Genomic DNA, 25,658 nt, shown 5'->3' with positions numbered 1-25,658 from the left:
AGGCTTGAGAGACACTGATCGAAAGTGATAACTCAGGCTGCGTGGGCGGCTCAGTGGCTTAAGCCTCTGCCTTCAGCTCAGGTCATGATACCAGGGTCCTGGGATCAAGTCCCACATCAGGCTCTCTGCTAGGCGGGGAGCCTGCTTCCTCCTCTCTCTCTTTACTTGTGATCTCTCTCTCTGTCAAATAAATGAAATCTTTAAAAAAAAAATAAAATGATAATTCAAGCCTTGTCTTTTAAAAAGGCTAATGGGCCTCTGGTGAGTTTACCTTGCTCTGGTTTCAAAGCAGGTACCATCTCAACCAGTTATTAGGTAACAAATCCGACACCACGCTTGACTAGTAGTTTGTTCTTTGACTTGTGCACTTCATTTTTATTATTTATGAGTGTAAACACACATGTACCATCTCTCACACTTGACCAGAAGAACCTCGAAGGCAGGAACTCTGTCTTCTACTACTTTGCATCCCCAAGCCACGTACAGGGTGGACCAAAAACACATTTTTGATTACCAAAAAAAAAAAAAAAAAAAATCCAAAATACTGAAAGAGGAGGAAAAAATAACCCTGGTAGAGACCATTTTAATTCCACTTTAAGGACACATCTTTGGTAAGAATAAAAATGTTACACAAAGGGTGGGGCAGTTTTGAAGCAGACTAGAGAAAGAGTAAATAAAAGTCAAATGGAAAAAAAACTAAATTAGTCCAAAAGAAAATGTTTCCCAGCTTCTTAAGAGGGTTTTTTGCAAATACTGAAGCAGAATAAACAAGAGCATTAACTTGGCTTGTGCCCTGATAAGGAGATTTCTTTCCTGATTATATAATTTTACAAAGTTTCCAGGGTGTAAAGAAAATAATCAGCCAGCGAGGACTCCTTCCCTTGGACTATACAATTCAGCTCTTGGTTTAATCGGCTCGCAGAGCTGCTCAGCTTGACCTGACCTCCTTCCAGCCCTGTGATCTCAGACTAAGCCTCACATTCAACAGCCCTGGCGTAGAGCTCAATGTCATAGAAACGGGATAAAACATAATCCTCATTCCATGTCCTTGATCCCTTGGTGTAGTGGCCTCTGTGCACGGGTGGGGGTGGGGAGAGCTATACCTGATATCTTTTCCTGGCAGTTGGTGTTCCAGAGATCTGGCAATACTAGAATGTAGGCATGTTTTCCTACTAAGTAGTACTATAAGGAAGTATTGCTTGGAACAACTACCTTAAAGACTAGCTTAAGGTACTTTTTTGTGCACATATCCCAGAAAAGGTTTATCTTCATATGGCTTCTCTACTTTGTCAAGAAGTAAGACCACAGGAAAAGCTCAGTGAATCACGATGCATGTCCTCTGCCAAAGCGAGATAAGTTCATCAGATAGAGACATGTTTTCTATATCAAATTTCATCCTAGTTATTAGGCCACAAATTGAAACACTGGTCCCAAAAGGCACACACACTTCTATAGATTAATTAAGTGCAAGTTCTTCTGCTTGGGTTGGCCATTTTAACACTGGTCATATTTTACTTTGCTACAGCATTTTATTATACTTTACTATTTTATTTACATATTTCACTAATTAGTGTTTGAAAACATGATTCAAAAGCATTTAACTCTGCTCTTGATTGATTAGCAATGATAGTAACATGTTGTCCTTTGTAGGTTAAGATAACATCACTGACTCATTTGATAGGATATGAGTTGATAAACTGTCACTGATCTATCCATGCTGTGCTCCTCATTCCTCTTGTGACTAGTGGCCTGTGTTTGACCCTGTGAGCCAAGAACCAAGAGCCACCAGAATCCTGCAGTTACCAAAGAGACATAAAATAATAGTGTTTGTCCTACCAGCTATTTCCTATGAATGTCTAAAAAATGGAAATGACCGCCTAATTTATTAAAACTAAAGGAAAAGACAAATATGGCACTAACTTCTTTATATACTAACAAATGCTAGCTGGAATTGGTAAAACAAGGATCTGGGAGTCTGGAGTCCATGCTATTATATATAACAGACTATATCACAAAATCAGTGTGCACCATCTGAAACCTAAAACAGAGATAAACTACCCATTTTCAAGGAATGGGATTGAAGATCCATGAAAATGAATGGATCCACACTGATTCACAAGGAATTTTGCTTACCCAAATAAGAGTTTAGGTAGTAGTGCCTGACAGCTGCAAACTGGGTTTATTTAACATAATTTATAACCTCGGGTATAAAACAAAGGTCATTGGGTTCTACAGGAACACCTCTGGCTCTGAAAAGAGAAGTAATGGATTCAGAACCCAGGATACTTGAATCATCGGGGAAAAGGTATCACTGAGGTAATGAGCACGCCAGGGCCTGAAAACTTAAGAATGTTCCCCTAAACGAAAACAAGCAGCTCCATCTTCTCAGAACATGGCTGACTCAATCATCAAGCTGGAATGTTATTTACACAGTCCCAAGCAAACCAAGAAGAATCCTCTGGTCTGTAACCAAGGGTACTCGGAAAGTTATGTCTGGAACAGGCAAAGGCTCATGTCTGTTTCTGATGATTCCTGACTCCTTGGAAGACAGCCAATTTACCTAATGCAGGTGAAGGGCAACAGCTCCCCACCACCTCCCCCAGAAAGGACCACCAGCATGATATTTCATGCCTCTTTAGTGAATAACCTGGACTGTAACACATTTAGCAAGATGGGCAAATCTGGATTCTGAATTTTGCCCCATCCAACAAATCACAACAATCACCCTATCTTCTTCCTCCTCCTGCTTGTGGGAGAGGTTATGATGGAACCTGGTCCACACAACAGAATAAAGTTGAGGTTAGGCATCGGGAAAAATGAATTCCCTAATTATGAAACATTTTACCAAAGGTGTCAGACTGTGGTGTTCCTTTCTTTGAATGAAAAAAAGGGTTGTAGAAAGTTAAACTTTCTGGATGGAACATGGAGGGGTGGGGAGACAGTTCTCATTTGAGGCCAGGATAGAAACCATCAACAGGGAGCTCTGAAACAGCTGTCGTCCTTTAGGGGGTCTCTCCAGCAAATTCTGGTACTTGAACCTATTGGCTTATGAGTTAGTGCACAAGTACCCATGGTCTGGGGAATAGTTTATCACATGGCAGGATCTGTCTGGCCTATGGTTTTCAAAGCATATTAACCTCAAGAAAAAGCATTGTCACTATTTAATTTGTCCACGAATTATCTAGTCCTCAACAAATACCAGCTATTTGGAGAGTTTGAGATCCCTAGAGGGTGGAACTTGGTCATTTCCAAGCCATTGGCAAATATCAAGAGGCAAGCTAACTCTATGGGCTTTATTCTTACACATTTTTTCCTGTGAGCGACTGATTTCCCACTTCATTATAACTGCTATTGGGGCGGGCAGGGATGCTCATTTCTTTACCTGCCCCGATGGTGTTGGCCCAGGACAGAAAATGTGGCCAATGCTTTCAGGAGATGAACACTCAGACTGCTAAGTACATCTTGTTCTCTAAACTCAACAGTCAGAAAACATTGTCAAAGAACTCACCTGTCTTCTCTCTGAACCAAGGGACTGGAGAATCAGCCGGGTGTTCACACTGTGACTCCAGGTGTTTCCTAGGGCAGCTGTCACACAGCTGGATCCAGAAGTGCCTGAAATGAAATAGGGCAAAACCATGACTATGAATGCCCATTTCTTGTAATGGTGTTTCCCATAAACAAAAGTCCAGTCACTGCTCATTGCTTAGAGACTCCTGGGGACTCAGTTCATTACCATAAAAGTTGACAAAGTAGAGAAGAAGGACAGGGTTAAGAACATGAGACTAAAAATAAAAACCAGCATGAGTTTCCTTTAGCCTCAGTGAAAGGGACCACCACTAGGCTAAAAGATAACAGAGTTATATATCAATAAGAGCTTGCATGCAAGGCAGCTTAGAGCCATTGCTAATAAAAAATTGAGCCACTCAACACCCATGGCAGAAAGGCATAATGCTACTCCATAGAATGAGAGCCAGTTATGAAACAGTCTTAGTTTAATAGAGTTGTAAGGCTTGTTTAGATTGATAAGAGTCTTAACTCAATTTTCCTAATCAATATAGAAATGGTAGCGTATGTATATAATATTCCTTTACCCTTCCAATCCTTGCATACACACACCCAGAAGAGGAATACGAAAGATCTAACCATTTCATATCTAATCTGTATTAGACAGCCTTATCCCCAGAGAAACATTCTTTCACCTTCTAAGACTTTCCTGTAAGGGGAGGGATCTGAAGGATCCATCCGAATTTCCAGTCTACTCCAAGTTGTGCTTCACCTACTACCTTCCATCTCCACAGCCTCGCTGATCCCTCTTGACATCACCAAGAGGAAACTCTTCCTTCTCTCCTCCTCTTCTTTCTCCTTAGAGGCAGGTTTACTAGTCCCACCACTTAGAAGCCTGCCCCCCCCCCCCCATATCTGGCCCATTCTGAGGACTCCTCTGAATTCCTGAGCCTACGTTGGCCCTGAGAGGAATCCTAGCCCTATAGGGAGCACAGTAGGATATTCATTGTGCTTTGTAATCTCAAGATGCTGTCTCTCTGCGACGAGGAGACTAAATACAGAGAGGCTGAAGCCCACCAGATCAGTAGATAAAACAACATGAGGCCTTGAGCTTCTCATTCATTGACTGCTTACTGCATCCTCTGATTCCCCCACTCAGTCCAGAGTATTGGTCTTCTTTTCTTTTCTTTCTTTTCTACCCTGTCGTCTTTCAGGGTGGTCTACCAACTCTGCATGGCCTTTGCATGGCCGTACACTCCTGGGCCCAAATATTACAGCAGATGAATGTGGGTCAGCGGTTCTAGGCTGGAGGTGATTTGTTGGCAATGTCTAAGTGGGAGGGCTACTGGCATTTAGAGGGTGGGGGACGGTGATGCTGCTGAACACCCACGCACAGGACAGGCTCTCAACAAGGAATTATCTGGCCCCGAACACGAGAGTGCTGAGGTTGAATGCCCCTGGGTTAGACAACACCAACCATACATTTTCTCCGGCTCAAGCAGGGACAGGAATGAATTAGATGGGAATCAACAACTGGGACCACAACAAGCCTGGGGAGTTCCAGATGAAGAAGAATTTAGCATTGGAAAGAATAAAATTTAGGGTGACTGTAGTGTATCATGCACATCACTCAAAACACACACAAATTCATCTGAAAACAAATTATCTAGACCATGCTCATAGGATCACACCACTCCCTTGCTCAAACTCCTCCAGCAGCCCTCCGTGCTGAGGACAAATACTAACTCTTGAACAATGCATCTGGGGCACTTTGTCATCTGATCCCAAGTCTCTCTCCGGCCCCACTGCTCTAAGCTTTCTCACTGGATGGTCTCCTGTAACCTCCTGACTTCTCTGTCCCCATCCTCTTTGACCTCTTGGCAACATCTGATAAAACTTCCCCCCCTTCTGGCATCTAGGATCTGCTTCTTCTGCTTCTTCTGGATCTTGATGAGTGTTCTTTTCCTTCTCTGCTTTTCTTCTCCTTCTCTTCCTAGTTATGGGTGGACCACAGGGGGCTGACAGTGACCGATTTTTCTCCTATCACCCACGTGCCTAGGAAGGTAATGTGCATTTAGTAAAGAGGCCAGGTGTTTGCATCTTAAAATGCAGGAATCCTTTATTGCTGCAAAGAGATATACTTTCTTCCATTCTTCTTAAAATACACATCCTTCTTGTCTTCCATCTTCCCCTTTTTGAGAGAGACATAATAATAAAGAAATATTTTCTGTTATAAGAAAACCAACCCTGGAAAGGCAATAGCAACTGATTTTTCTTCTCTTTTCTTTTTTTGTTTTCGCATTTTTATATAACAGCTTTTTTAGATAATTCACACATCATACAATCCACTGAAAGTGTACAGTCCAATGGTTTTTACTATATTCAGTGTTGTTCAAGCATTACCACAATTGGCTTTAGAACACTTCATCTCCTCAAAAAGAAACTCCATGTGTCTTAGCCATATAAGCCTCAAGCCCCTCTCTCTGCCCCCCAGCCCTAGGCAACAATTACTCTACTTTGTGTTTAATATGAACTGTTAGGAGATGGACGGGGAGTAGTGGAGACTGTGGAGAATGAGTGCATCTATCCATGATCACAAGGGGCAGACCTTGGCTGCTCTGGCTAGTGCTGTCATGTGACAAAATGAGTTCAGAGTCAACCACATCTTTTGACTTTGAAAAAAGAGAAGCCAGAAGGAAGTCAATGTTTAAGTACAATCCTCTTGACTTAATTTAACAATTTCTAAAAATGCACAAATGAACATACTTAGGAGCCGTCTATCACTCATTCTCACAAAGCTTGCAATGTCTGCTCCATATGGCGTGTCCTCACTGTTGACAAGGCCAACACCATGACCTGGGTGATTTTGAAGCCTTGTCTCAACCTACAACCCACCTTAGCACTTGTCCTCCATTTTCAACAACAAGAATTACAAGTCTGACCTAATGAATTTCAGCACCATAAACTGAATATCTTCAAATCAAGCTTATGTCTTCCCATATAACTCACTCTTCCTTCTTTGTCCCTTTCTTTGGTCTTCTAGTTAATCTGGTTCAGAACCTCAGTTCCACTTTTAAATTTCTCCTTCTCCCATGCTTCTCAGTTCCAATAAATTGTGACATTCTATTGACTGAACTATAAAATCTCACCTATATCTTTTCTCCTACCCTCTGTTCCTCCTACCCCAACCTTAGATCAGACCCTCATTAGCTTTCACCTGGGGGTGAAAGCTGCTAGAACTTCCTAACTGATGTCCATGCTGCTGTCAGTTCCTAAAGTCCATTCTCTTTTCTGCCTGATTAACCTCCCCAACCACACATTTAAGCACACTCCCCTGCCACTTCTGACCAAGCGTGCTCGAAAACTTTCAGCAACTCCCAAGTGCATCCAAAGAGCTCTAAATTCCTCAGACTGGCATTCAGAGCTCTTCTAGTCTGTGCCCAACCTGCCTTTCCACATGGCTCCCTCCATTCCACTTCATACAGACTTTGCTCCAACATAATCACTTCTTCCCCATGTCCCTTCCCCACCTGAAATGCCTCTAGGTCCACACATTATCTTCGATACCACCTCCTGTGTGGCACTTTCTTGGCCCTCACAGACATACTGTCTTCCTCCTCTAAATTCCCATAATGCTTTATTTCCCTCTCTCATGTTACACCATTTTCTCTCCTGTGGTATATTCCCTGTGTGTGCTTTTCTTAACACCCCTAACACATATCTTAAGAGGGTCAAATCCATGTCTGATTTATGCTAGGCCAAATCACTTAATTTATGCCTCGATCATTCTGTGTCACTGACACACAGAAGATACTTAATAAATCCTGATTAAATAGTTACTAAGTTATTCCTACTAAACTTTGAACTATGTTACATATATTTGTTTTAGCAGCAGATTTACATTCTTAATTCTATCTTGTTTAATCTAAAATTAATACCATGTTCACTTTTTTTTTTTTTAAGATTTTATTTATTCATTTGACAGAGCTCACAAGTAGGCAGAAAGGCAGGCTGAGAGAGAGAGGAAGGGAAACGGGCTCCCCGCTGAGCAGAGAGCCCGATGCCGATGCCGGGCTCAATCCCAGGACCCTGAGATCATGACCTGAGCCGAAGGCAGAGGCTTTAACCCACTGAGCCACCCAGGTGCCCCCCATGTTCACAATTTTCAAACAAACTTGTTAGAAGCTTGTTGCTTAGGGGCCTGCTAAGTGATAGGATGAAGTAAGGCTGAGCTTTCAAGTTTGCCACAAAAAACTATATTTAGACTAATAAGTCAAGTGCTCAGAAAATATACATTTTTTTAAAATAATAAAATTATAGGCACTTCTCAGGTCTGGAAGATGTTTTCAGGAGTCAAAACCATATGGCCAGTAGTGACTATTTAAAGAATGCCATGTCCCTAAAGCAATGAAAACAGTGTAACAATGTACCCATGTACCTGGCTGCTTTCCGGGCAGGTAAGCTCAGGGCCTGACGAAAGGCCAGCGAGTGCAAATGACCATGGGAAAGCTTCTAATGGGAACCCTGAGTGAGCAGCTTGTGGAGGAGTGCTTACAAACATGATGCCCCCACAAGAGCAGTAACAGAGGACCTTGAAAGCTAATGATAAGAAAAGACAATATTTTTAAAGTACTACAAGGAGGCCCTAGGTGAGCCTTTTATATGAGGAGGGCTTACGTCTTGTTTGAGCTTCATCTGTTAGTTATATCTTTTTTTGATCCTCATGGAGGTAGGGAATATCTTCACCCCTATTGACAAACTAAAGCTGTGAGGGATTAAGGTCATTCTCCCGAGAGCGCGTGGTTGGTTAATGACAGGGTCGGGACTCAAAGCGCGCCGACTGTCTTCACCGCTACTCCAGTCAGCCTTCTCCAGGCTCCTTATGTCAAACAGCCCACAACCGTGTCAGCCCAGTTGACAGAGGGCCTCAGGAAGGGCCTGAAGAGAGAGCCTGGAGGCCCGTCTCTGAGACGACACTGATGCAGGCACAGTGCGAGCATCTCATCACTCATCTGAATCTGTGTGTCACTCTGGCTCCACAACCAGCTTCCTCTGTTCTGATATACGCTGATAACTCAGGGCCAGGGGTTTCCAGAAAGATCAGTGCATGCCCTGGCTTGGCAAGTTATTTTACCTCGCTCAACTGGCCCAGCAGCTGATTCGTGTAAATCAGGTGGCCTGGAACTGACCCTCTCTGGTGGAAGCCCCTAAAAACCTGGCCAGAATTGAAAAGTTATTTCACTTGATAGGACCCTGAAGAGTGGCTATAGGTGGTGGGATTACTTGAAAGAGAAGTGGAAGAGAAGAAGGTGGGAAAACTGTCAGTTAATATAAATTTATAACTTTTTAGAAGACTTTATTTGTTTGAGAGAGCACGTGCACACAAGTGTGTGGGCGGGGGGGGGGCGGATTGCAGAGGGAAAGGGAGAAGCAGACTCCCTGCTGAGCAGAAGCCCAACATGGAGCTTGATCCCTGAGATCTGACCTGAGCCAAAGGCAGACACTTAACCCACTGAGCCACCCCAGTGCCCCTTTATTTGCCGCTAGAAAATATGTCTCCTGTCTTTTGACTTTCAAACATTTCTGGCATAAATAATCATTAATGCTGTTTATGGGAAATTAAAGGTAGAAGGAATCCACTTGCTGGCCTTTCAGAAAAGGTGTTTTCCTGCCCAATGACCTAATTGGTCAGGAAAGAGATAAGTGAGTCTTCTCTACACTCATTTTAACCGGAAGTTCTAAAAATTAGGGCACTCTCTGCCTTTTTCTTTTTTGATGACTCCAATACTTAGACCTGCCAAGGCAGAATGACTTTATTTTACTGGAATTTGGTTCATTTCAATACAGATAGAAAAATCAAATAAGTGAACTCGGTTTTGAAAATATTTTCATTATTGGGGATTTTTCGTCACCACAGGATTGAGCTTGTGGAAGTATTTGAGTAAGCTACATGGAGAAAATCTAATTTGTTTACACTGAAGTCAAGTCTCTCTAAAACAGACAGTGGGGACATGCGTTCTCCACTCGCTGAGATTCTCTTAGGTAAGTCAGAGCATGTTTTCTTTCTGTGATTGCTTACCCATCTGCGTAAAATGTGAATAATAATTCCTGCCTCCAGGCAACCAAAGGTTTGTGGTGACTCACAGATGGAGATATTTGATATGTATAAATGACAGAAACAATGCTAATTAAACACTGAAAATGAAATTCTAGGGAGAAAGAGTTGAATTATCATCTTCTACATTTTTTATTCTATTACTAATGACGCAAGCTAGAAAAACTCAGTCATAAAGTGGTTAAAAAAACAGGACTTGGGTTCTGGAATAGCCTTATGACCGCTATCTTTTGGATCCAATTCCCCGTGCTTGTGGAGTGGGAGTTGGTTATGAAGACACATTGCTCACAAGGCAAGGGGCTCGCTCCCTGTTCCGCACAAAGGGTGTAGTCCTTGTGTAATCAGACTGGAGGAGGATAATCAGGTTGCTATGTAGCTTTGATTTCCAAAAAGGTAATGCGCTTCTGGTACCAACTCGTGTCAGTATCTAGAAGAGGCCTGTTGGGGCGCCTTCAATGCAGAAGCTCCTCCTTTGAAAACATTTCAATTTATAACTCCTGTGCTAAGCATTTCTGGGAGGTTAAACTGAATCTCTAGTCCATAATATAAAAGTGTCTGCCCTGTAGCACAAGGATCAACTTTAAAAGGATAGACTTTTCCATGTTAAAAATAAGGCAAGTATAAACAAAGCACTGACTCCCAGGATAGCGGGGAGGGGAGGGGAGGAAGGAAAAATTCACAGCCCAGGAGAGCTGGATATCCTGCACAGTGGTCCCTCCTGTCCCTTTAGATGAAAGACAACTTATTGAGATTAGAAAGAAGAAAGAAAGAGAGAGAAATGGTGGGAGGGGAAGGAAGGAAGGAAAAAAGAAAGGAAGGAAGGGAGGACGAACAGAAGGGAGGGGGGGAGGGAGAGAGGGAGGGAAGGAGGAAGAAAAAAAAATAACCTATAAATCTTTTCAAGACTGCAATAAGTTCAGGAAGGAGATGGCATGTTACCATTGGAATGAACAGTCTCTTTCTTATCTTTGTCCTCACATTCTAAAACATGTTCTGTGTAATGCATGGCAGCATATGGTCAGCTGCTGGCTACACAACAGGACCCTGGAGTTCTATTTCCGACTTAGCTGTGGGCTTTTAATGAGACCGGGTGGGAGGAGAGTGATGTATCAAAGAACATCAGGGCAGGCCTTGTTAATAACCAGTTACTTAGCCTCTTTGAGCCTCAGTTTCCTCGTCCGTGACTAGGGCTTGTTGAAAATGGTCTCAGAAGTTCCTGCCTCTACTAAAAACTTTGAATCTATGGCATTTTGATGATAAGAAATTAGCTCTTCATTCTGGGCCTCACTTTTTCCAGAAGTTTGAGAATGTTCTACTATGTGTGCTATCTTTGAATGGCTGTACCCTACCTACCACCCATGTAACTTTGAAGAGAGGGCAGACAGGTGGTCCTTTTCCTAAGAGTAGATTTCCCTCCAGACTAGGAATTTTCTTAGTCTCTCCTACCTAAAAACCTTATGATGGGTAAACATGTGATGGCCAGTCGCCAAGTCCCAGCAAACACGGCTTCATAACAACAGAGCTTAAGGGTGGGAGTCTGAGTGAGAGACTAAAAATCAGAAGGGGATTACCATCCATTAAATTCAGTTGCTCAGCACAGATTTTTGTTGGATCACTCATTTGAACTGGGGAAGTGATGGAGAATCTTGGTTAGCCCTAGTCGAAAGATGAAGTAGGGAAATATGTAGATCTGCTTTTCCCTAAGTTTCTCAGAGTAGCCTAAACTACCTCTGTTAGTAGATCTTCAGGTCTTGCTTTATTTGACAAGGAGGCCAGAATTTCAGCAAGCAATGCTGAAGAGGATGAATGGGGTGTAAAAGGAAGAGGACTACCTAGGACTGGCTATTTCTAGAATAAGGATTCAAGAAGACCTACAAGCTCCATGAGGCCACGGTGCAAAGGTATCACATAAAAAGAGGTTTGGACAGGCTCACACATCTATCCTCCAGCAAAATTAATTTCCTTGGGGGTTTGTGGTTCATTAACTGAACCTGTGAACCAGCTGTCTTCAGTGTGCACTCTACTTCCTCAGGCCTTCAAAATTGACAATGGTCTGTAGGTCAAGTTCCAACGGAAGTGATATTTCTGACCTAGCTCTATAAATAGAGCACTGGAAAAAACCCATCAGCTGCAAATGGCCCAGGAAACACACGCTATCTATTAAGTAAGTAACCGCAGTATCTGCACTGCCATTTTAGATGAGAAAAAAATATCTTTTGTTATTTATAATCTTCAGAGCTTTGAGATTCTCAAAATACTTTAAAGCTATTAGTCTTCTTTCAGATTTACAAATAAAAGATCTGAGGCATAAAACCACACAATAACTGCCTCAATATCATCTGCGCCCCGAGGAAGGCATTTGGCCCAGCAAAGGTGAAGGCTGCTTCACTTTGGTAAAGCAGCAAATTTCATCCCAACATCTCTGCTAGAGGTGAAAGATCTGAATTCAGGCCAGAGCCTTGACTTGCACAACACACCTAGGATCCACGTTCCAACAAAACTCGTTAGTGAGGAAGGTTAGAAACGTGAAGAAGACAAGACAAGGTGGGGCAATCAGAACTTTTGGAATGCAAGAGTTAGGGATGGGTTAATCCTCCACAGCAGAAGGAAGAAACAGAGTTAGTTAATCACTAGGATGAAGACTGGTATGCGCTAGCACAAACCACTCAAACAGCTCCATTGGCTTTGTGTGGGGAGAACATACTTGGAGTTTTCCGGAGTCTTAGTATGGTTATGTAAGTCATCAGCCAAACAGGACACTTTTGAAAATAAAATGGGGACATTTTAATAACTATATTGGGATAACAGAGATGAATCAGGACTGTTCTGGGCAAACCAGGATGCCTGTGGGAAGTCTCTAGAACAGGAAGAGGGTGCTCAACTAGAATGCATCTAATTTACCAATCAAGAGTACTATAGGGGACACTGCACAGAACTGCTCTGGTGTTTGCAGTGACAATCATGAACGTCCTCAAAAATAGCTATGAAAACAGTAACAGGCATGGGAAGAACAGAACTCCATGTCCGAAGAGAGAGAATTAATCTTCTTCCATCGAGCTCTGCTTCCTACTTTCCCCAAGAGGCCTTGCCCCAAAACCTTTCTCCAATATGGCTTTCTCCACCTACCTTCTATTTAAGAGGGGGAGAAAGTCCTGACTGGTGACCTGTGGCCAGGTCTCCTAACCCTTTGAAAAGAACTCTTTAATTAAAAATAAACTCACTCATTAGAGAAAACATATACTATTCCTAAGTGAATACTAGCAAAGAAAACAAAAGCCCAAAGATTTCAGGAAATCTGAGGCATTTTCTTCCTGAATTTAGGCTTAATTCAACATCAGCCAGGAAGATGCTTATGTGAAATGGGTTTTCTCCTATGGCAATGTGTTCTAGTGCTCACTGTAATAAGTGAATTCCTCAAATCATGCCAATCAGCAATCTTGGTATGAGCTTTGCTTTTCTGCTCTCATTGTAGAATCTGAGGCAACAGGAGGATACCAGAGCTGGATTTTACTAAATCCTGGTATTATATATATATATATATTTACTAAATCCTGGTTATCTCATTTGTTGACTGCCTGATACTTTTTTCAGGTGACTATTTTTTTCTGGCTGAAGCAGAATAAATACAGTCACCTAATCTGATTTCAGATTATCTATAGTCCTAGCTGCTGCGGGGGGGGGGGGGAGGGGGGAGAAAATCCCCCTCAGAGGTAGGCATTCAGCCAGCTGCCTCCAGAGAAAGCTAGGAAGGAGAAAACAGGGCATATCCTTTATCAGTTACTGCTCCTGGGGAGATTTAAACTAGAGTGAAGTCGTGTTTGGGAGCTTTACATGTCCAGGGAACTTGTCTGGACAATGGTAGCCTACCTGACTGCAGAGCAAAGGGACACACTAATAGTGATGGGGAACAAGCTCGCTAGGCAAACCCAGGACCGGGAGAGAGGGTCCCTTCCCAAAGCCTCAGGTGAGGCTGAACTGGGCCCAGGTTAATTCTGCTGTTGCTCAGGCTGGCGCTGCATCCCTGGCTCTTCACAGGTAATAAGGATGGGGTGGGGGGGTGGGATGGGGGAATGCTGTTGTTTATCAGGAAATATGTTCTTGAACAAAAATCATTAGCGCAAAAAGACATTTCAACTACATACAATGTCTAACCCTGGAGTGGATCTTCAATCAGAAAAAAAAGAGAAGTTGCCATAAAGGACACAATTGGGACACCTGACAAAGTTTGACTTTGACTGGCATATTAGATAATAGTATATCAGTGCTAATTTCCTCGGTGAGATCATTGTATCGTGGTTATTATGTAAGAGAAGTTCTTGTTTTTCCGAGATAAATGCTGAAGTATTTGGAGATGAAGGATCATGATAGCTACAGCTTACACCCTCAGATGGTCTCATAAAGATAACAATAATAAATTTGTATTATAAAAAATAAGTTGATAATAATAATATGAGGGAGATTTAAAAAATGTGACAAAATGTTAGAAGTCTAGGTGAAGCATGTGTGGGAGTGCATTGTACTTTCCCTGGAAATTTTCTGTAGATTTGAATTCTTTTACTTAAAACAAACAAACAAAAAGAATCAACCTAGAGTAGGTTGGCCTACTCTAAGAGCTGACTTGGGTCACTGCCAGAAAATCAGAACATAAGACTGGATCTCTGGAGAAATTACTAGGGCATTGTTTCATTTGCATGTTTATGCATCAGAATCCTCTAAACCAGGTAAACCACTTTTTACAATGTAGACCCCTTGTCCCCATCCCAAACCTAAGGCATCAGCATCTCTGAGGGGTGATGCCCAGGAGTCTACATTTTCAAAAGCCTCTCCCAGATGATCCCTATATGCATTAGAGTCTGGAAAAAACCATGTACCAGGCACTTGCAGTTATAAACTTCTCAGACCTCATGGACAGCCCAAGTACTGTTATGGAGGCACTTGCGTTTAAAAAAAAAATCTCCAGCTCCTATCTTGTCATGTAGCTCTGCATTCTTTTCATCAGTGGGAGACACCAGGCTGGTGAATGCCCTTTGGCCCAGTTTTTAAGACTCCTATCTGCTGACTTTATCCCCCACCTTACTTCCCAAGAGGAATAGGGAAGCGATGTAAACTGTTTAGAAACGCCATAACTCATCTGCTTGGAGTTGTTGTCAGAGGAGCAACCCAAAACACTAAGTCAGAGAGTGGAGGCAGGGCAGCTGACAGCCCGAGGCATGGGACAAGATGGGGCTGGTAAGGAGGCCCAGGTTCCCCTCAGGCAGAGACCCTCATTAAGGGCTCTGGTCAGTCAGGCTCCTTGACCTGCTTTTCCTCCGGACACCAAACAGAGCTCAGTTTTCAGAACTCGGGCTTCCCTGTGTTTCTTCAGTGAGAACAACAACAGAGCGCCAGCAAGGGAGAAAGAGAATCAGGTGGGGCAGGAGCTAAGAACCCTGAGGTGCTCTGAACATTCCAGAGAACACAAGTGCATCTGACTAATGCAACTTAAAAGGCACTAATCAACTGCTCCCCTAGGTCCCACCCATCAGTGTAATCATTATTCCCATTTCACAGACTAAGAAGCGACTTTACTGAAACCCACCTTGTGTGAGGCAGAGCTGGGGCCCGGGCCCAGGCACGCTAGCACTCTCTGCTGACCAGCTGCCTCCCTTTTGGCCTCAGAGAGCACATTGCTGTGGAGAATGCTTTTAATTATCACCTTGCCCCGAGTGCAAAGATTTATTGTTACGCTTTCTTCCCGCCCCATTTCAAGCACCCCTTTGGGAAGCAGCAAGATCGTGATAGGAATCAGGATATTTTTATGCATGGGAGGGAATGGAATGCTGGCATCACATGTGTTTGTTGCCCCTGAAGGCTGTAAGAAGGAGGATGGGAGTTAAGAAACAGAACGGTGAATAGTTCGGTGAGGCGATCCCTGGGTTCTCAACACCCTGAGTTTTAGATAAGAACCCCAGGGTACTTGAGGTATCTTTTCCCACACTGGGGAGCTCAGCTGGGTTGCCAGGTTCCTGCAGTTCAGCTTGTGTTCCCTTGACATCTGGAGCTAGGCTTCCTGAGTCAAGGCAAGGAGAAGCTGCTGCACTTCTCCCTTTTTGGGGTGTGCACCCAGATACCCCCCCCCCCCATGGTTGTCCTGTCAACATAAGGCTCTAACCAATTGGGGCTACAGAAGAGGAGGAAAACTCCATTCATGACCAGAATTCACAGTGGCCCCTGGATCACAAATTGCCATGTATGCATTGCCCAGGTGTGGGGGATCTTGGGCAACGGAGATGACCTTCCTTTAACTTCCTCCAGTGTTCCCTCACAAGACTGCCCTGATCCCTGGCGGTATAGTCAAGTATTTTTAGGCAGGCGCCTCATGGCAGGAGAGGGAACTGGTGAACAAAATGTGCTGATGCTCACAGGACTATTTTAATTGGGGGGAACTGGTTTTGGTGACAGCAGGCAGTCAGTACACATCTGTGAAATATGAGTTCTTGAGCAAAGCAATTTCCTTCTTCCCTGAAGGCCACTGTTTATCTAGAAAAAGGACAGAACTATGGATTTACTGAAAATGACCAGATTCAACAAAGTGATCAAGACCACCCACTTGGTATAACTTGTCCCATAGCTCAGACATCACTTGGTGTAAGACATTACGGTAAAGAATCATGAGGTAACGTTTTGGAATAATTAGTATGTTCCAGACCCTAGGTTCAATACCTAACACACATTATCTCGATGAGGGAGAGGCCATTATCATACCAGTTTTCTAGGGAAAGAGGTTAAGCTACAGAGGGAGTAAGTTATTGCCCAAGGTCACCCTGCAAATGCCACAGCAAGGCTTTGAACAGTCTGACTCGTCACTTCTTTCATTATTTCTTTCAGCTATTTAGAAAATATTTAAAGAATGACCATTCATATCTCTCTCTCTCTCTGGGAGAGAAGACTCACCCCATTTTCTAGATACTACACTCGCGCTCCTTTCCTCATTAAGTTGTAATATTCAATTTCTTATTCAGAGTCATCTGTGCCTGTCTAGAAAAGCATATTTTAATAATGTTCTTTCCCTATTGTTGGGAAACTCTTAGTCATACGATACATTTCTAGAAACTGATACCAAAGAAAAATAAGTCTCCAGGTTCTGTAGATTTCCAACTGAAAATATGTAAAATAGCCTTAGTTGCCAAAATCGTGATTGGCTTTCCTTCCATGAATATAATCTCCACATCTGGTTCACCTCCTTTGCCAGAAGGATATGATTATATATCTTTTTTTTATACCTTAGGATGTTTCTATTTTATGACATTTCTAAGTGGAATTGCTATGTCAATCATCATTGCAATCCCATTGATAATTACTTCTTTTATCAATGTTAACTCTACAATGAAAAATAAAGCAGCAGAAGGTAAATGTGAGAGAGTCAGAAAAGCCCCACAGGAAGCCAGTTAGCCCTTACTCTCATCTGTAATATGGTCGTGGGATAGGAAGGGGGTCCATAATCATGGTTAACATTCACATGCATCCATAATAGGACAGAAAGCAGTTCCAAGTGATACAAATCTTTTAGTCATCCCAATAACACCATGAAGTTGGATACTATTATTACCCTTATTTTAGAGATGACAAAAATTTATCTACATTTATGGAGCTAGTAAGTGGTGGACGGAGGATTCACTGACAGACCCCTGAGCCTGTGTTTCAGCCTTGCCCATGACTCCAACAAGCAGTGAGGGCTCGGAGTCCTTGTTCTCCCTGACTTCCCACAACCGCAGCTGAGTCTGACCCCAGCAGTGGATTATTATAGCATCCTAAGCCAAGGATGGCCCATAAAGTTTTCATGACATTATCATAGACTCATCTTGTTTATGAAACAGAGTAATGGTACACACAGAAAAATCACGTATTAAACATTTTTTTAGTAACAGATTTTATCATCAATGTTTTAGGGAAAGTGACATGCCTAAGGTCACACACTGAGTCACGGGGTCAGTACTGGTACAAACGCCCCTTCCTGGACACTCCTCAGACGTCAGGATGTGTTGCTTCACTGAGAAGATATGGCCTCCCCGCCTGATCAGGCACTTCCATAACTGCGTACAGCTCTGTGTAAGACCAAAACGGTCATGTACCCACTTCCCAGCAGCCCCAGCTCTAAATTAAAAACAGCACAACAGGGGCGCCTGGGTGGCTCAGTGGGTTAAGCCGCTGCCTTCGGCTCAGGTCATGATCTCAGGGTGCTGGGATCGAGCCCCGCATCGGGCTCTCTGCTCGGCAGGGAGCCTGCTTCCTCCTCTCTCTCTGCCTGCCTCTCTGCCTGCTTGTGATCTCTGTCAAATAAATAAATAAAATCTTAAAAAAAAAAAACAAAAAACAGCACAACAGCAATGCCATGGTAGCAACAACAAAATTATAATAAAATACATGGTGGAAAGACCTTTAGGGTGTAAAAATGTCCTTAAACTGATCATCTAGGGAAGAAAAGGGAGGGTTCCTTCTTTTAAGAGGCAAGTGACCACCAGCAGGAACATAAAACTCATTATTATTCTGTATTTTCTTTTTGCATGACTGAAAAGTTTTTACATCCTCCTCCCTCCCATCCTTATCAAAAGAATACCCCCAAGACAATCACAAACTTTAAAAGTAGCAACGTATCACTTCAAAAAAACTTAAAAATCAAAAATCAAAAAACCCACAGAGGTTGCAAAACAGCTTTGTGTGGAAGAAGGGCAAGTTTTCTCTTAAGAGAGGCTAATTTCATAGGGTTGGGAAAGAGAGAGGGGGAAAGGGTGGGAGCAGAGAAGAAGGGGAGGCGGGAGAGGAGGGGATAAAGGAGGAAGAATCGCTGGCTTTAAAAAGCAACATTGTCCAGAGAGGTGAAAGGGAACAGATGGCCGTGGAGAATGTGGCCCTCAAAGCCCAGAAGAAAGGGGCAATGCTGACAGATCTTGCTGTTTCCCATTGACGCCTGAATGTTCTAGTGTGGGGAGCCGAGGCCAGTGCAGGGGACAGACCTCTGTTCCCAGCGGCTCACTGGGGCACTGGCGCTGAGGCTCACTGAGAAAAAGAGCAGGGGAGGGGTGTGGGGAGGGCAAGCAGCTGTGGCCACAGAGGGAGGGACAGTGGGGGGCGTGCGGGCTTCCACAGCCTTCTCTTCTGGCCTGCCCGGGAAGGTCAGCCCAGCGCTGGTCTGGGCCCTGGCAGAGGTGAAGGAAAGGGCAGCAGCTGGGGCCCAAAGTCTCGGCGTCTTTCCCCGAAACACACTGGGGGAGGCATGTCTGGGACAAAATAGATACCTTGAGAGAGGGAAATGAAGAAAATATTCCAAATGCTTTTGGAGGATTGAGACATTCAAACTACAATAAACAAGAAACTTGGGTCTTTGAAGGAGGTCAGAGATTCCTGCCAAGTAAATCCCGTATTATTTCATGGAGGCTCAGGGCAGAGAAGGGATTTGGAGAGGAAACACAAAAGTGAGTTGGTGGCTGACCCAGGACGGAAGGAATCCAGGCGTCGCTTTAGAGGTCTGAGTTGGCCCCCAAAGAGATGGGGGACTCACAGTGGAGCATCACAGGACACAGTGGGGTGACGGGAGAGGCAGAGGGGGCCCCCGCGGCCAGGCGTGTTCATGTGTGTTCACATGTGTGAGAAGGACAGGGAGCTGGGGGCATGGCTTGCGGGCCGTTGCCTGTGGTTGTACCACAGCGGAGGACGTTACTGGAAACTCACAGGTTCCCCCCCAAGAGCGACGTGAGTGCAGGCACCTCTCGCCTCCCATGAGGGAAAAGCTGGACAGGCAACCGCTACAGGAGGAGGTCTGGAGAATGGGTGTGAGGGAGGAGGGTTTGTGGAAGCGGCCATTAGGGAGAGGCCCACAGACTTCAGGGGACAAAGACACAATTGGTGCATGTTCCTTAATATAACTTTGGGAAAATTACAGTTCCAAATGACATCTTGAGCTCTCCCTACCCTCCAGAGGACGATGATCAAATCTGGCCCTGCTCCTACCCACTAAGGAGGGAGCCACATTCTTCCTGGCTCATTGTCCTGCTGGCCCACGAGAGCTGCACGAGCTCAAAACATGTCTCCGGTTTTGATTTTCTTTTCCTGTCTTCCTGACCCTGAAAGTGAGAGAGAGACCTGAACTCAGGACGGAGGGTCTTCAAACAGTGGGGTAAGAGTGTGGAACAACAGTTCCTTCCTCAGAAAAAACATTCGGAAACATTCTCACATGTCTCAGGCGCCCAGAAACATCGCTTGCTCATTGAGCCCTTGGTGGGGAAGGGGACATTAAAAGGTGGCTCTAAGTGTATTTAGTGACCTGGCAAGTTCACGTTCACTTGGGCTACATCCCTGTTTTCACATGCAAGAGAATGACACGATGGCCATTAGGCCCCGTGTTTTGCACCGTACGTACATTTGAGTTCCTGAGAAAACCCCCACAGAGCGAGATAGTAAAAAAAAAAGATCAACCATGATGAAGACCTTGCGTTTTATTTCTCCGCTTCACCCACATTGCTCCCCGGGCACTTTTAGATTTAGAAGCTCCACTAATCAACCTTATAAACGGCAGCCCAGCCGCTGCATAGAAATTACTTTGTATAGCTTCTCAGTGAAATTACCCCAGGGGATAGAAGATGCCCAGGGCTTTAACAATCATAACATAACACAGCCTCTGTATGAGAATAGAAGACAAGTACACTTTGACATCCCAATTGAAACTCCAGGCTGAATCCGACACAGAAGAATGTCATTACCTTTCCCAGTCTGACGGCACACTAAAGAAATTGGAGAAGGGGAATACCTATTAGGTCCCTGCTAATCCTCCTCCTCAATTCAAAGCAGGGCTAGTCCCTGGAATTCATTTCTGAGTATCCTTACTCTCCACTATTGTTAAACAGCTCCATTGATAAGTGCTTGCAGCTAATAATGCTTTCTACTGAACTCACCCCTCCTTGTTCCCAGCGGCTCAAAGCACTTTACAAATATCACCTGATTATTCTTTATAACACTCAAGTGAGCCCTATAGGTGGAAAGGTTCATTATCTTCTCCTTAGCAATCGGGCAAATAGACAAAGGAAGAAGTGACTCGTTTAAGCCAACAAAGCAGAGGCAGAACCGGAACGGGAAACCCGGCCACCCTCCTGACCGAACGCGCACATGGCCTATGTCAGCTTGCAGAGACGTTCTGCTGACAAGGCAGGATTCTCAGGCTGGGGGCTGTGTTGGAATCAACAGTGTTGCAGAACTTGCAGCACTGGCTGGAGGGGAAAGGGCAGGAGATGAGATGGAGAAGCCCCACTTGAATGGTCTTGACTAGTTCGGGCAAGTCACTTCACCTCTGAGGCTCAGTGTCCTCCTTAGGAAAAGGAGGGCCTTTGATTAGAGGATCTTGAAGGTCCCTTTCAGCTTGCAGATAACTAGTGAAGTGCGAGTTTCAAAAGAGGGGTTCAAGTTTTCACCAGCCCCTTGTGGTGTCTGGGCTCCATTTGTCTTGTAAGCCTGAAATAGCATTCTTGTCTCCTTACAGAGTGCTCTCTGTCATCCATTGTTCACACAAATGATAGTGGGGATCAGATCAGTCAGTGTAAGGCAAGGAATGAAAGAGGCAGTCCTGGGATATCAAGGCCAAGGGCTAAAGAGAGATGGGGACAGGCAGGGAGTGGGATGACGGAAGACTAGAATGGTCATAAAAAGAAGAATCGGCATACATTTTGAGTTGCGCCGGGGTCCTACCTACATTCCAGGGAACGTAGGACAAGTCCTCCAAAGCTAAGAAGGCCCCAGAGAAACAAGGTTTACTTAGCTTTTTCTAAGTACACGATTCGCTTGCCAACACCCAAGCCCCAGTGAACAATGCCCCAATGTACCTTGTCTTGGTGGTTTTCCACTGAAATACAATTTCATTTTAGCAAAAAACACCAACATGCCTTCAAGTTAATTAAAACTGGATTTTACAGGTGGCTTCATAGTTTATAATTTATGTGACTTGAGCCAGATATGCCGGAGCCTTTAGAAGATCTGCAGGGTTTTCTCTCTGATCTTTTAAACTTTCTTTCCCTAAATGATGCTTTGATACTCTTCACTTGCCACAGAGAAAGTTGGGGAGAGAGGACACTTAGTAAAACCAACATCTGTTTGCAGGAGAAGCAGCCCCCCACAACTGGGATAATGACCCTGGAAAGAGTTTGGGTGATGAGCCGATTATAGTGACTGGATATGAAGGACCGACTGCGCCGCTGCCAGAAAGAAACACATTTTTGTAATTTCTCAGTTGTTTCCATTGGCCTGGCTTTCCTTGCATTCACCATGGGAACTGAGTCAACACATTTTCTTGCTTTTCTTTCGGTGACTGCAGTGCCTCCTCCCCGCACACACAGGGAAAAAGAAGCAAGAACGGATAGCCCCTGAGAAGTGAAGGCTTGATGATCCACAAAAATGGGTATGACTTTATTTATCTCCAGGTCCAGCTGCAGAAGTGACTAGTTGCAAGCTTTATTCCATCTGCTCTCTCTGAGGACCTCAGCCTGACCTTGTGGAGCCTTCTTTCTGGGAAGTTAAGGAATTTCCAGGATTAGCTCAAGTCCTGAGGCTGCCAACTGTGACCATCTACAAAGCTCTCTTAGGTAATGATTCAGACCCTACTTCTGCTCAAGGCCAAGACAGTCCCCAAGGAGTTGGAAATATTCTCATTGCCTGGACCCAGACAAATAAGGCCAGTTGACCCCGGAAGAATTTCAGAAGGGCAAGCTCAGCATCTCTGCATACTAAAGACTCGACAACTGATACATCTATGACAACAGAAATGTAACTGAACCTGAAAAGTGAGGATTAAGAGGTTGGATCAGAAACAAGTTTAAAAAAGAATACCACAGAAAAAGAAGGAAGACGGGAGAGAAGGGAAGGGAAGGAAAGGGAAGGGAATGGAAGGAAGGGAAAGGAGATGGGAAGTTTAAAAAAGAATACCACAGAAAAAGAAGGAAGACGGGAGAGAAGGGAAGGGAAGGAAAGGGAAGGGAATGGAAGGAAGGGAAAGGAGATGGGAAGGAAAGGGAAAGAAGAAATGGAAAGGGAAAGAAGGAAAGAAAGGGAAGGAAGTAAGGAAAGAGAAGGAAGGAAAGGAAAGAAGGAAGAAAGCCTCATAAATTTATTTATTTTTTTTTAAAGATTTTATTTATTTATTTGTCAGAGAGAGCGAGGGAGAGAGAGCAAGCACAGGCAGACAGAATGGCAGGCAGAGGCAGAGGGAGAAGCAGGTTCCCTGACGAGCAAGGAGCCCGATGCGGGACTCGATCCCAGGACACTGGGATCATGACCTGAGCCGAAGGCAGCTGCTTAACCAACTGAGCCACCCAGGCGTCCCAGAAAGCCTCATAAATTTAATACAGTTGACATCTACCACCTGATTCTGGAGAAAGGCATCTTCTGAACATCTCCTGAACTAAACTTTTGAATTCTCCAGCAGAAGGCCAAGTTTCTAATGGCAATCAGATAGAATGCCAAGTTCCTCTCACCATCACATCTCAAGATGAGGAAAGAGGAAAGATGAATCAATACTCTCTCTGTGGGGGTGACCTGGAGAAGAGGAAGGTTTTAGATGCTACCAGAGACGGCACTAGTTTAATGCAGTCTAGATCACCCTAATCACTCCTCAGCCATTGCCTCCTAAAGAGTACAGACATCTGGCTGAGTGATGGAACATCAAGCTTCTAAGTCCATTCTGTGACCTCCTTCAGCCTTAGTTTTCCCATCTGAAAAATGAGGGAGCAGGACTAGAGGCCTCCAACACCCCTCCCATTTCCAAGACCTCCTGCTACTATTGTATCTCTGCATTCATTGGCTCCAGCATTTTCCCCACCATAGTACACTTTCTTTTAAGCTTCATCCAGTGCTGGTCCCAAGGGGTCCCTGACAGTATCTGAAGAGTGTCATGTGAAGAATTTGTACTGGCTAACAGGGATACTTACTTCTCTTTACTCCTATAGGGGAAAGTTAACGTCAGAATACTAGTGTTCCAGCTGACCTCACTCAGGAAAACCCATTGGCATATGCCAATAGATATAATCCAAAATGGGGAAGGATAAAGACCCAATCGGGAAGATTTAGTGTGGAAACCAAAACTATAACAGGCTAACCTCTTAGTATTAAAATCTAGGAAATAAATGAGTAGCTTTTTAAATAAATGACTGGAACCTCAAGGTTTACATGTTTCCACTACTTAAGACTTGTAGTCTAGTTATGACCCCACTCAGCAACGATATCCATGACAATGGATTTCCACAATGTTAGTTGAGGAAATTTTAAGAACAGTCAGCAACTTAACAGAACACTTCATTTAAGGACTCCAAAATGTTACATAAGTATTATTTCTTATGATCCCAAACAGATGTGGTGATGAGACTCTCCATTTAAGAAATAAGAACATATTACAGACTTATCTCAAGTTAAAGCATAAGCTAGGACTTGAACAGAGACTCCAACAAGCCACTCAGAAAATTACCCACATTCCTAATGTGTTACATATTATCAGAATACCTGGATTTAAAACAGTAGAGAGAAATTCAGAAGATTCATTGAGAAACAAGGGGCCCAACTCAGTCTCCAGTATCTCAGTGGTCAACCTGGCAACTCAGTGGTCCATTTACTTACCACATTATTCAGAATTCTCCTGGAAGCCCAGCCAAGGTGGGCCACGTCTAGATCTAACAAAATGATGAATACAGATTCTAATATGTGTTCTTAATTTAAAAAAAAATAAGTTTCCACTTTTTAAAAAATGTTTTTTTATTTTAACGATTTTATTTATTTATTTGACAGAGAGAGATCACAAGTAGACAGAGAGGCAGGCAGAGAGAGAGAGAGAGAGAAAGGGAAGCAGGCTCCCTGCTGAGCAGAGAGCCCGATGCGGGACTCTATCCCAGGACCCTGAGATCATGACCTGAGCCGAAGGCAGCGGCTTAACCCACTGAGCCACCCAGGCGCCCTAAAGATTTTATTTTTAAGTAATCTCTACATCCAACATGGAGCTCAAACTTACAACCCCGAGATCAAGAGTTGCATGCTCTACCCACTAAGCCAGCCAGGTACCCTAAGTTCCACCTTTTAAGTTATCTTTCAGCTCAATTCATAATGCAACTTCCTTTAGAGAGACCAACATTTAAGATAATTTCGCAGACCTAATATATTAAACAAAAGAGCAAATCACAAAGTATTATGTGTACTACAGTCTAATTTTTTAAAAAATTTACAAAAGTATTTGTATTGCATAGAGAGGTGCCAAGAATTATAAACACCGATATTTTATATTATCTTACAATAGTAGGATTACAATTTTTATTTTTTGGCTATATACTTTTTGTTGATACATGCAACAACATGGATAAATTTTATAAAAATAATGTTGAACAAAAGAAATGGTACCAAAGAAAATGTACTATATGATTCCATTTACATAAAGTTCAAAAATAAGCAAAGCTAATCTGTGGTTGTAGAAATTCAGATGGGGGTTACCTTTGGGTTGGGGAGATATGAGTAGTGACAGGAAGAGGGAGCCCCTGGGTACCATTAATGTTTTGTTTCTTCATCTGGGTGCTGGTTATACATGCGTGTTCACTGAGAAAGTTCATGGTGTTGCACACTCGTGATGTACTAGGGTTTTTTTTTTTTGCTATATTATACCTAGTTTTAAAAGCTACTTAAATGAAAACAAAACAAAAGAAAACCTGAATCCCAAGGTTTCCATACGCATTCTGTGGGGAAGTCGAGAAACAACTGTCTTTCAGGTGGGGAAAAAGATCTCAAATTACACTTCCAGTTGCACAATTCTCTCCTTTTTGTGGTGGTGATGACAAAGACGACATGACTCTATCTCTCTAGTGCCATCCCTGAGAAAGGGGTTGTGGAACATGGCTCAACAAAAGCAGGACAAGAAACACAGATCCATGTCATGGATAGATCCTGACTCATTACTGTCAGCATCCTTCACATCTCCCTTGACAACACTGAATTAATGGTGACTCTGGAAATCCAAGTTCTTGTCTCACTCAGGCTCACTCACAGG

The 25,658-nt window shown here is 43.6% G+C and overlaps 1 protein-coding gene across 7 annotated transcripts in view; it reads right to left on the bottom strand.

Annotated features, from left to right (window-relative positions):
* The window catches only part of RAD51B (RAD51 paralog B), a 680,659-nt gene that overhangs the window by 159,799 nt on the left and 495,202 nt on the right, over positions 1–25,658 (bottom strand). For all 7 annotated transcript variants that reach the window (XR_007128523.1, XR_007128524.1, XM_047735892.1 and 4 more), the window contains one exon: positions 3,509–3,612. Coding sequence is in view for 5 of the 7 variants with exons in the window: in XM_047735892.1 (XP_047591848.1) it covers positions 3,509–3,612 (104 nt within the window). In the remaining 2 variants the exon portion in view is untranslated. The remainder of the gene's footprint in view (positions 1–3,508; positions 3,613–25,658) is intronic.

Source organism: Lutra lutra, chromosome 7 (genome assembly GCF_902655055.1).
Source record: "Lutra lutra chromosome 7, mLutLut1.2, whole genome shotgun sequence".
Classification (NCBI taxonomy): domain Eukaryota; kingdom Metazoa; phylum Chordata; class Mammalia; order Carnivora; family Mustelidae; genus Lutra; species Lutra lutra.
Note: the sequence above shows the minus strand (reverse complement) of the source record. Positions and strands in the feature narration are given on the sequence as shown.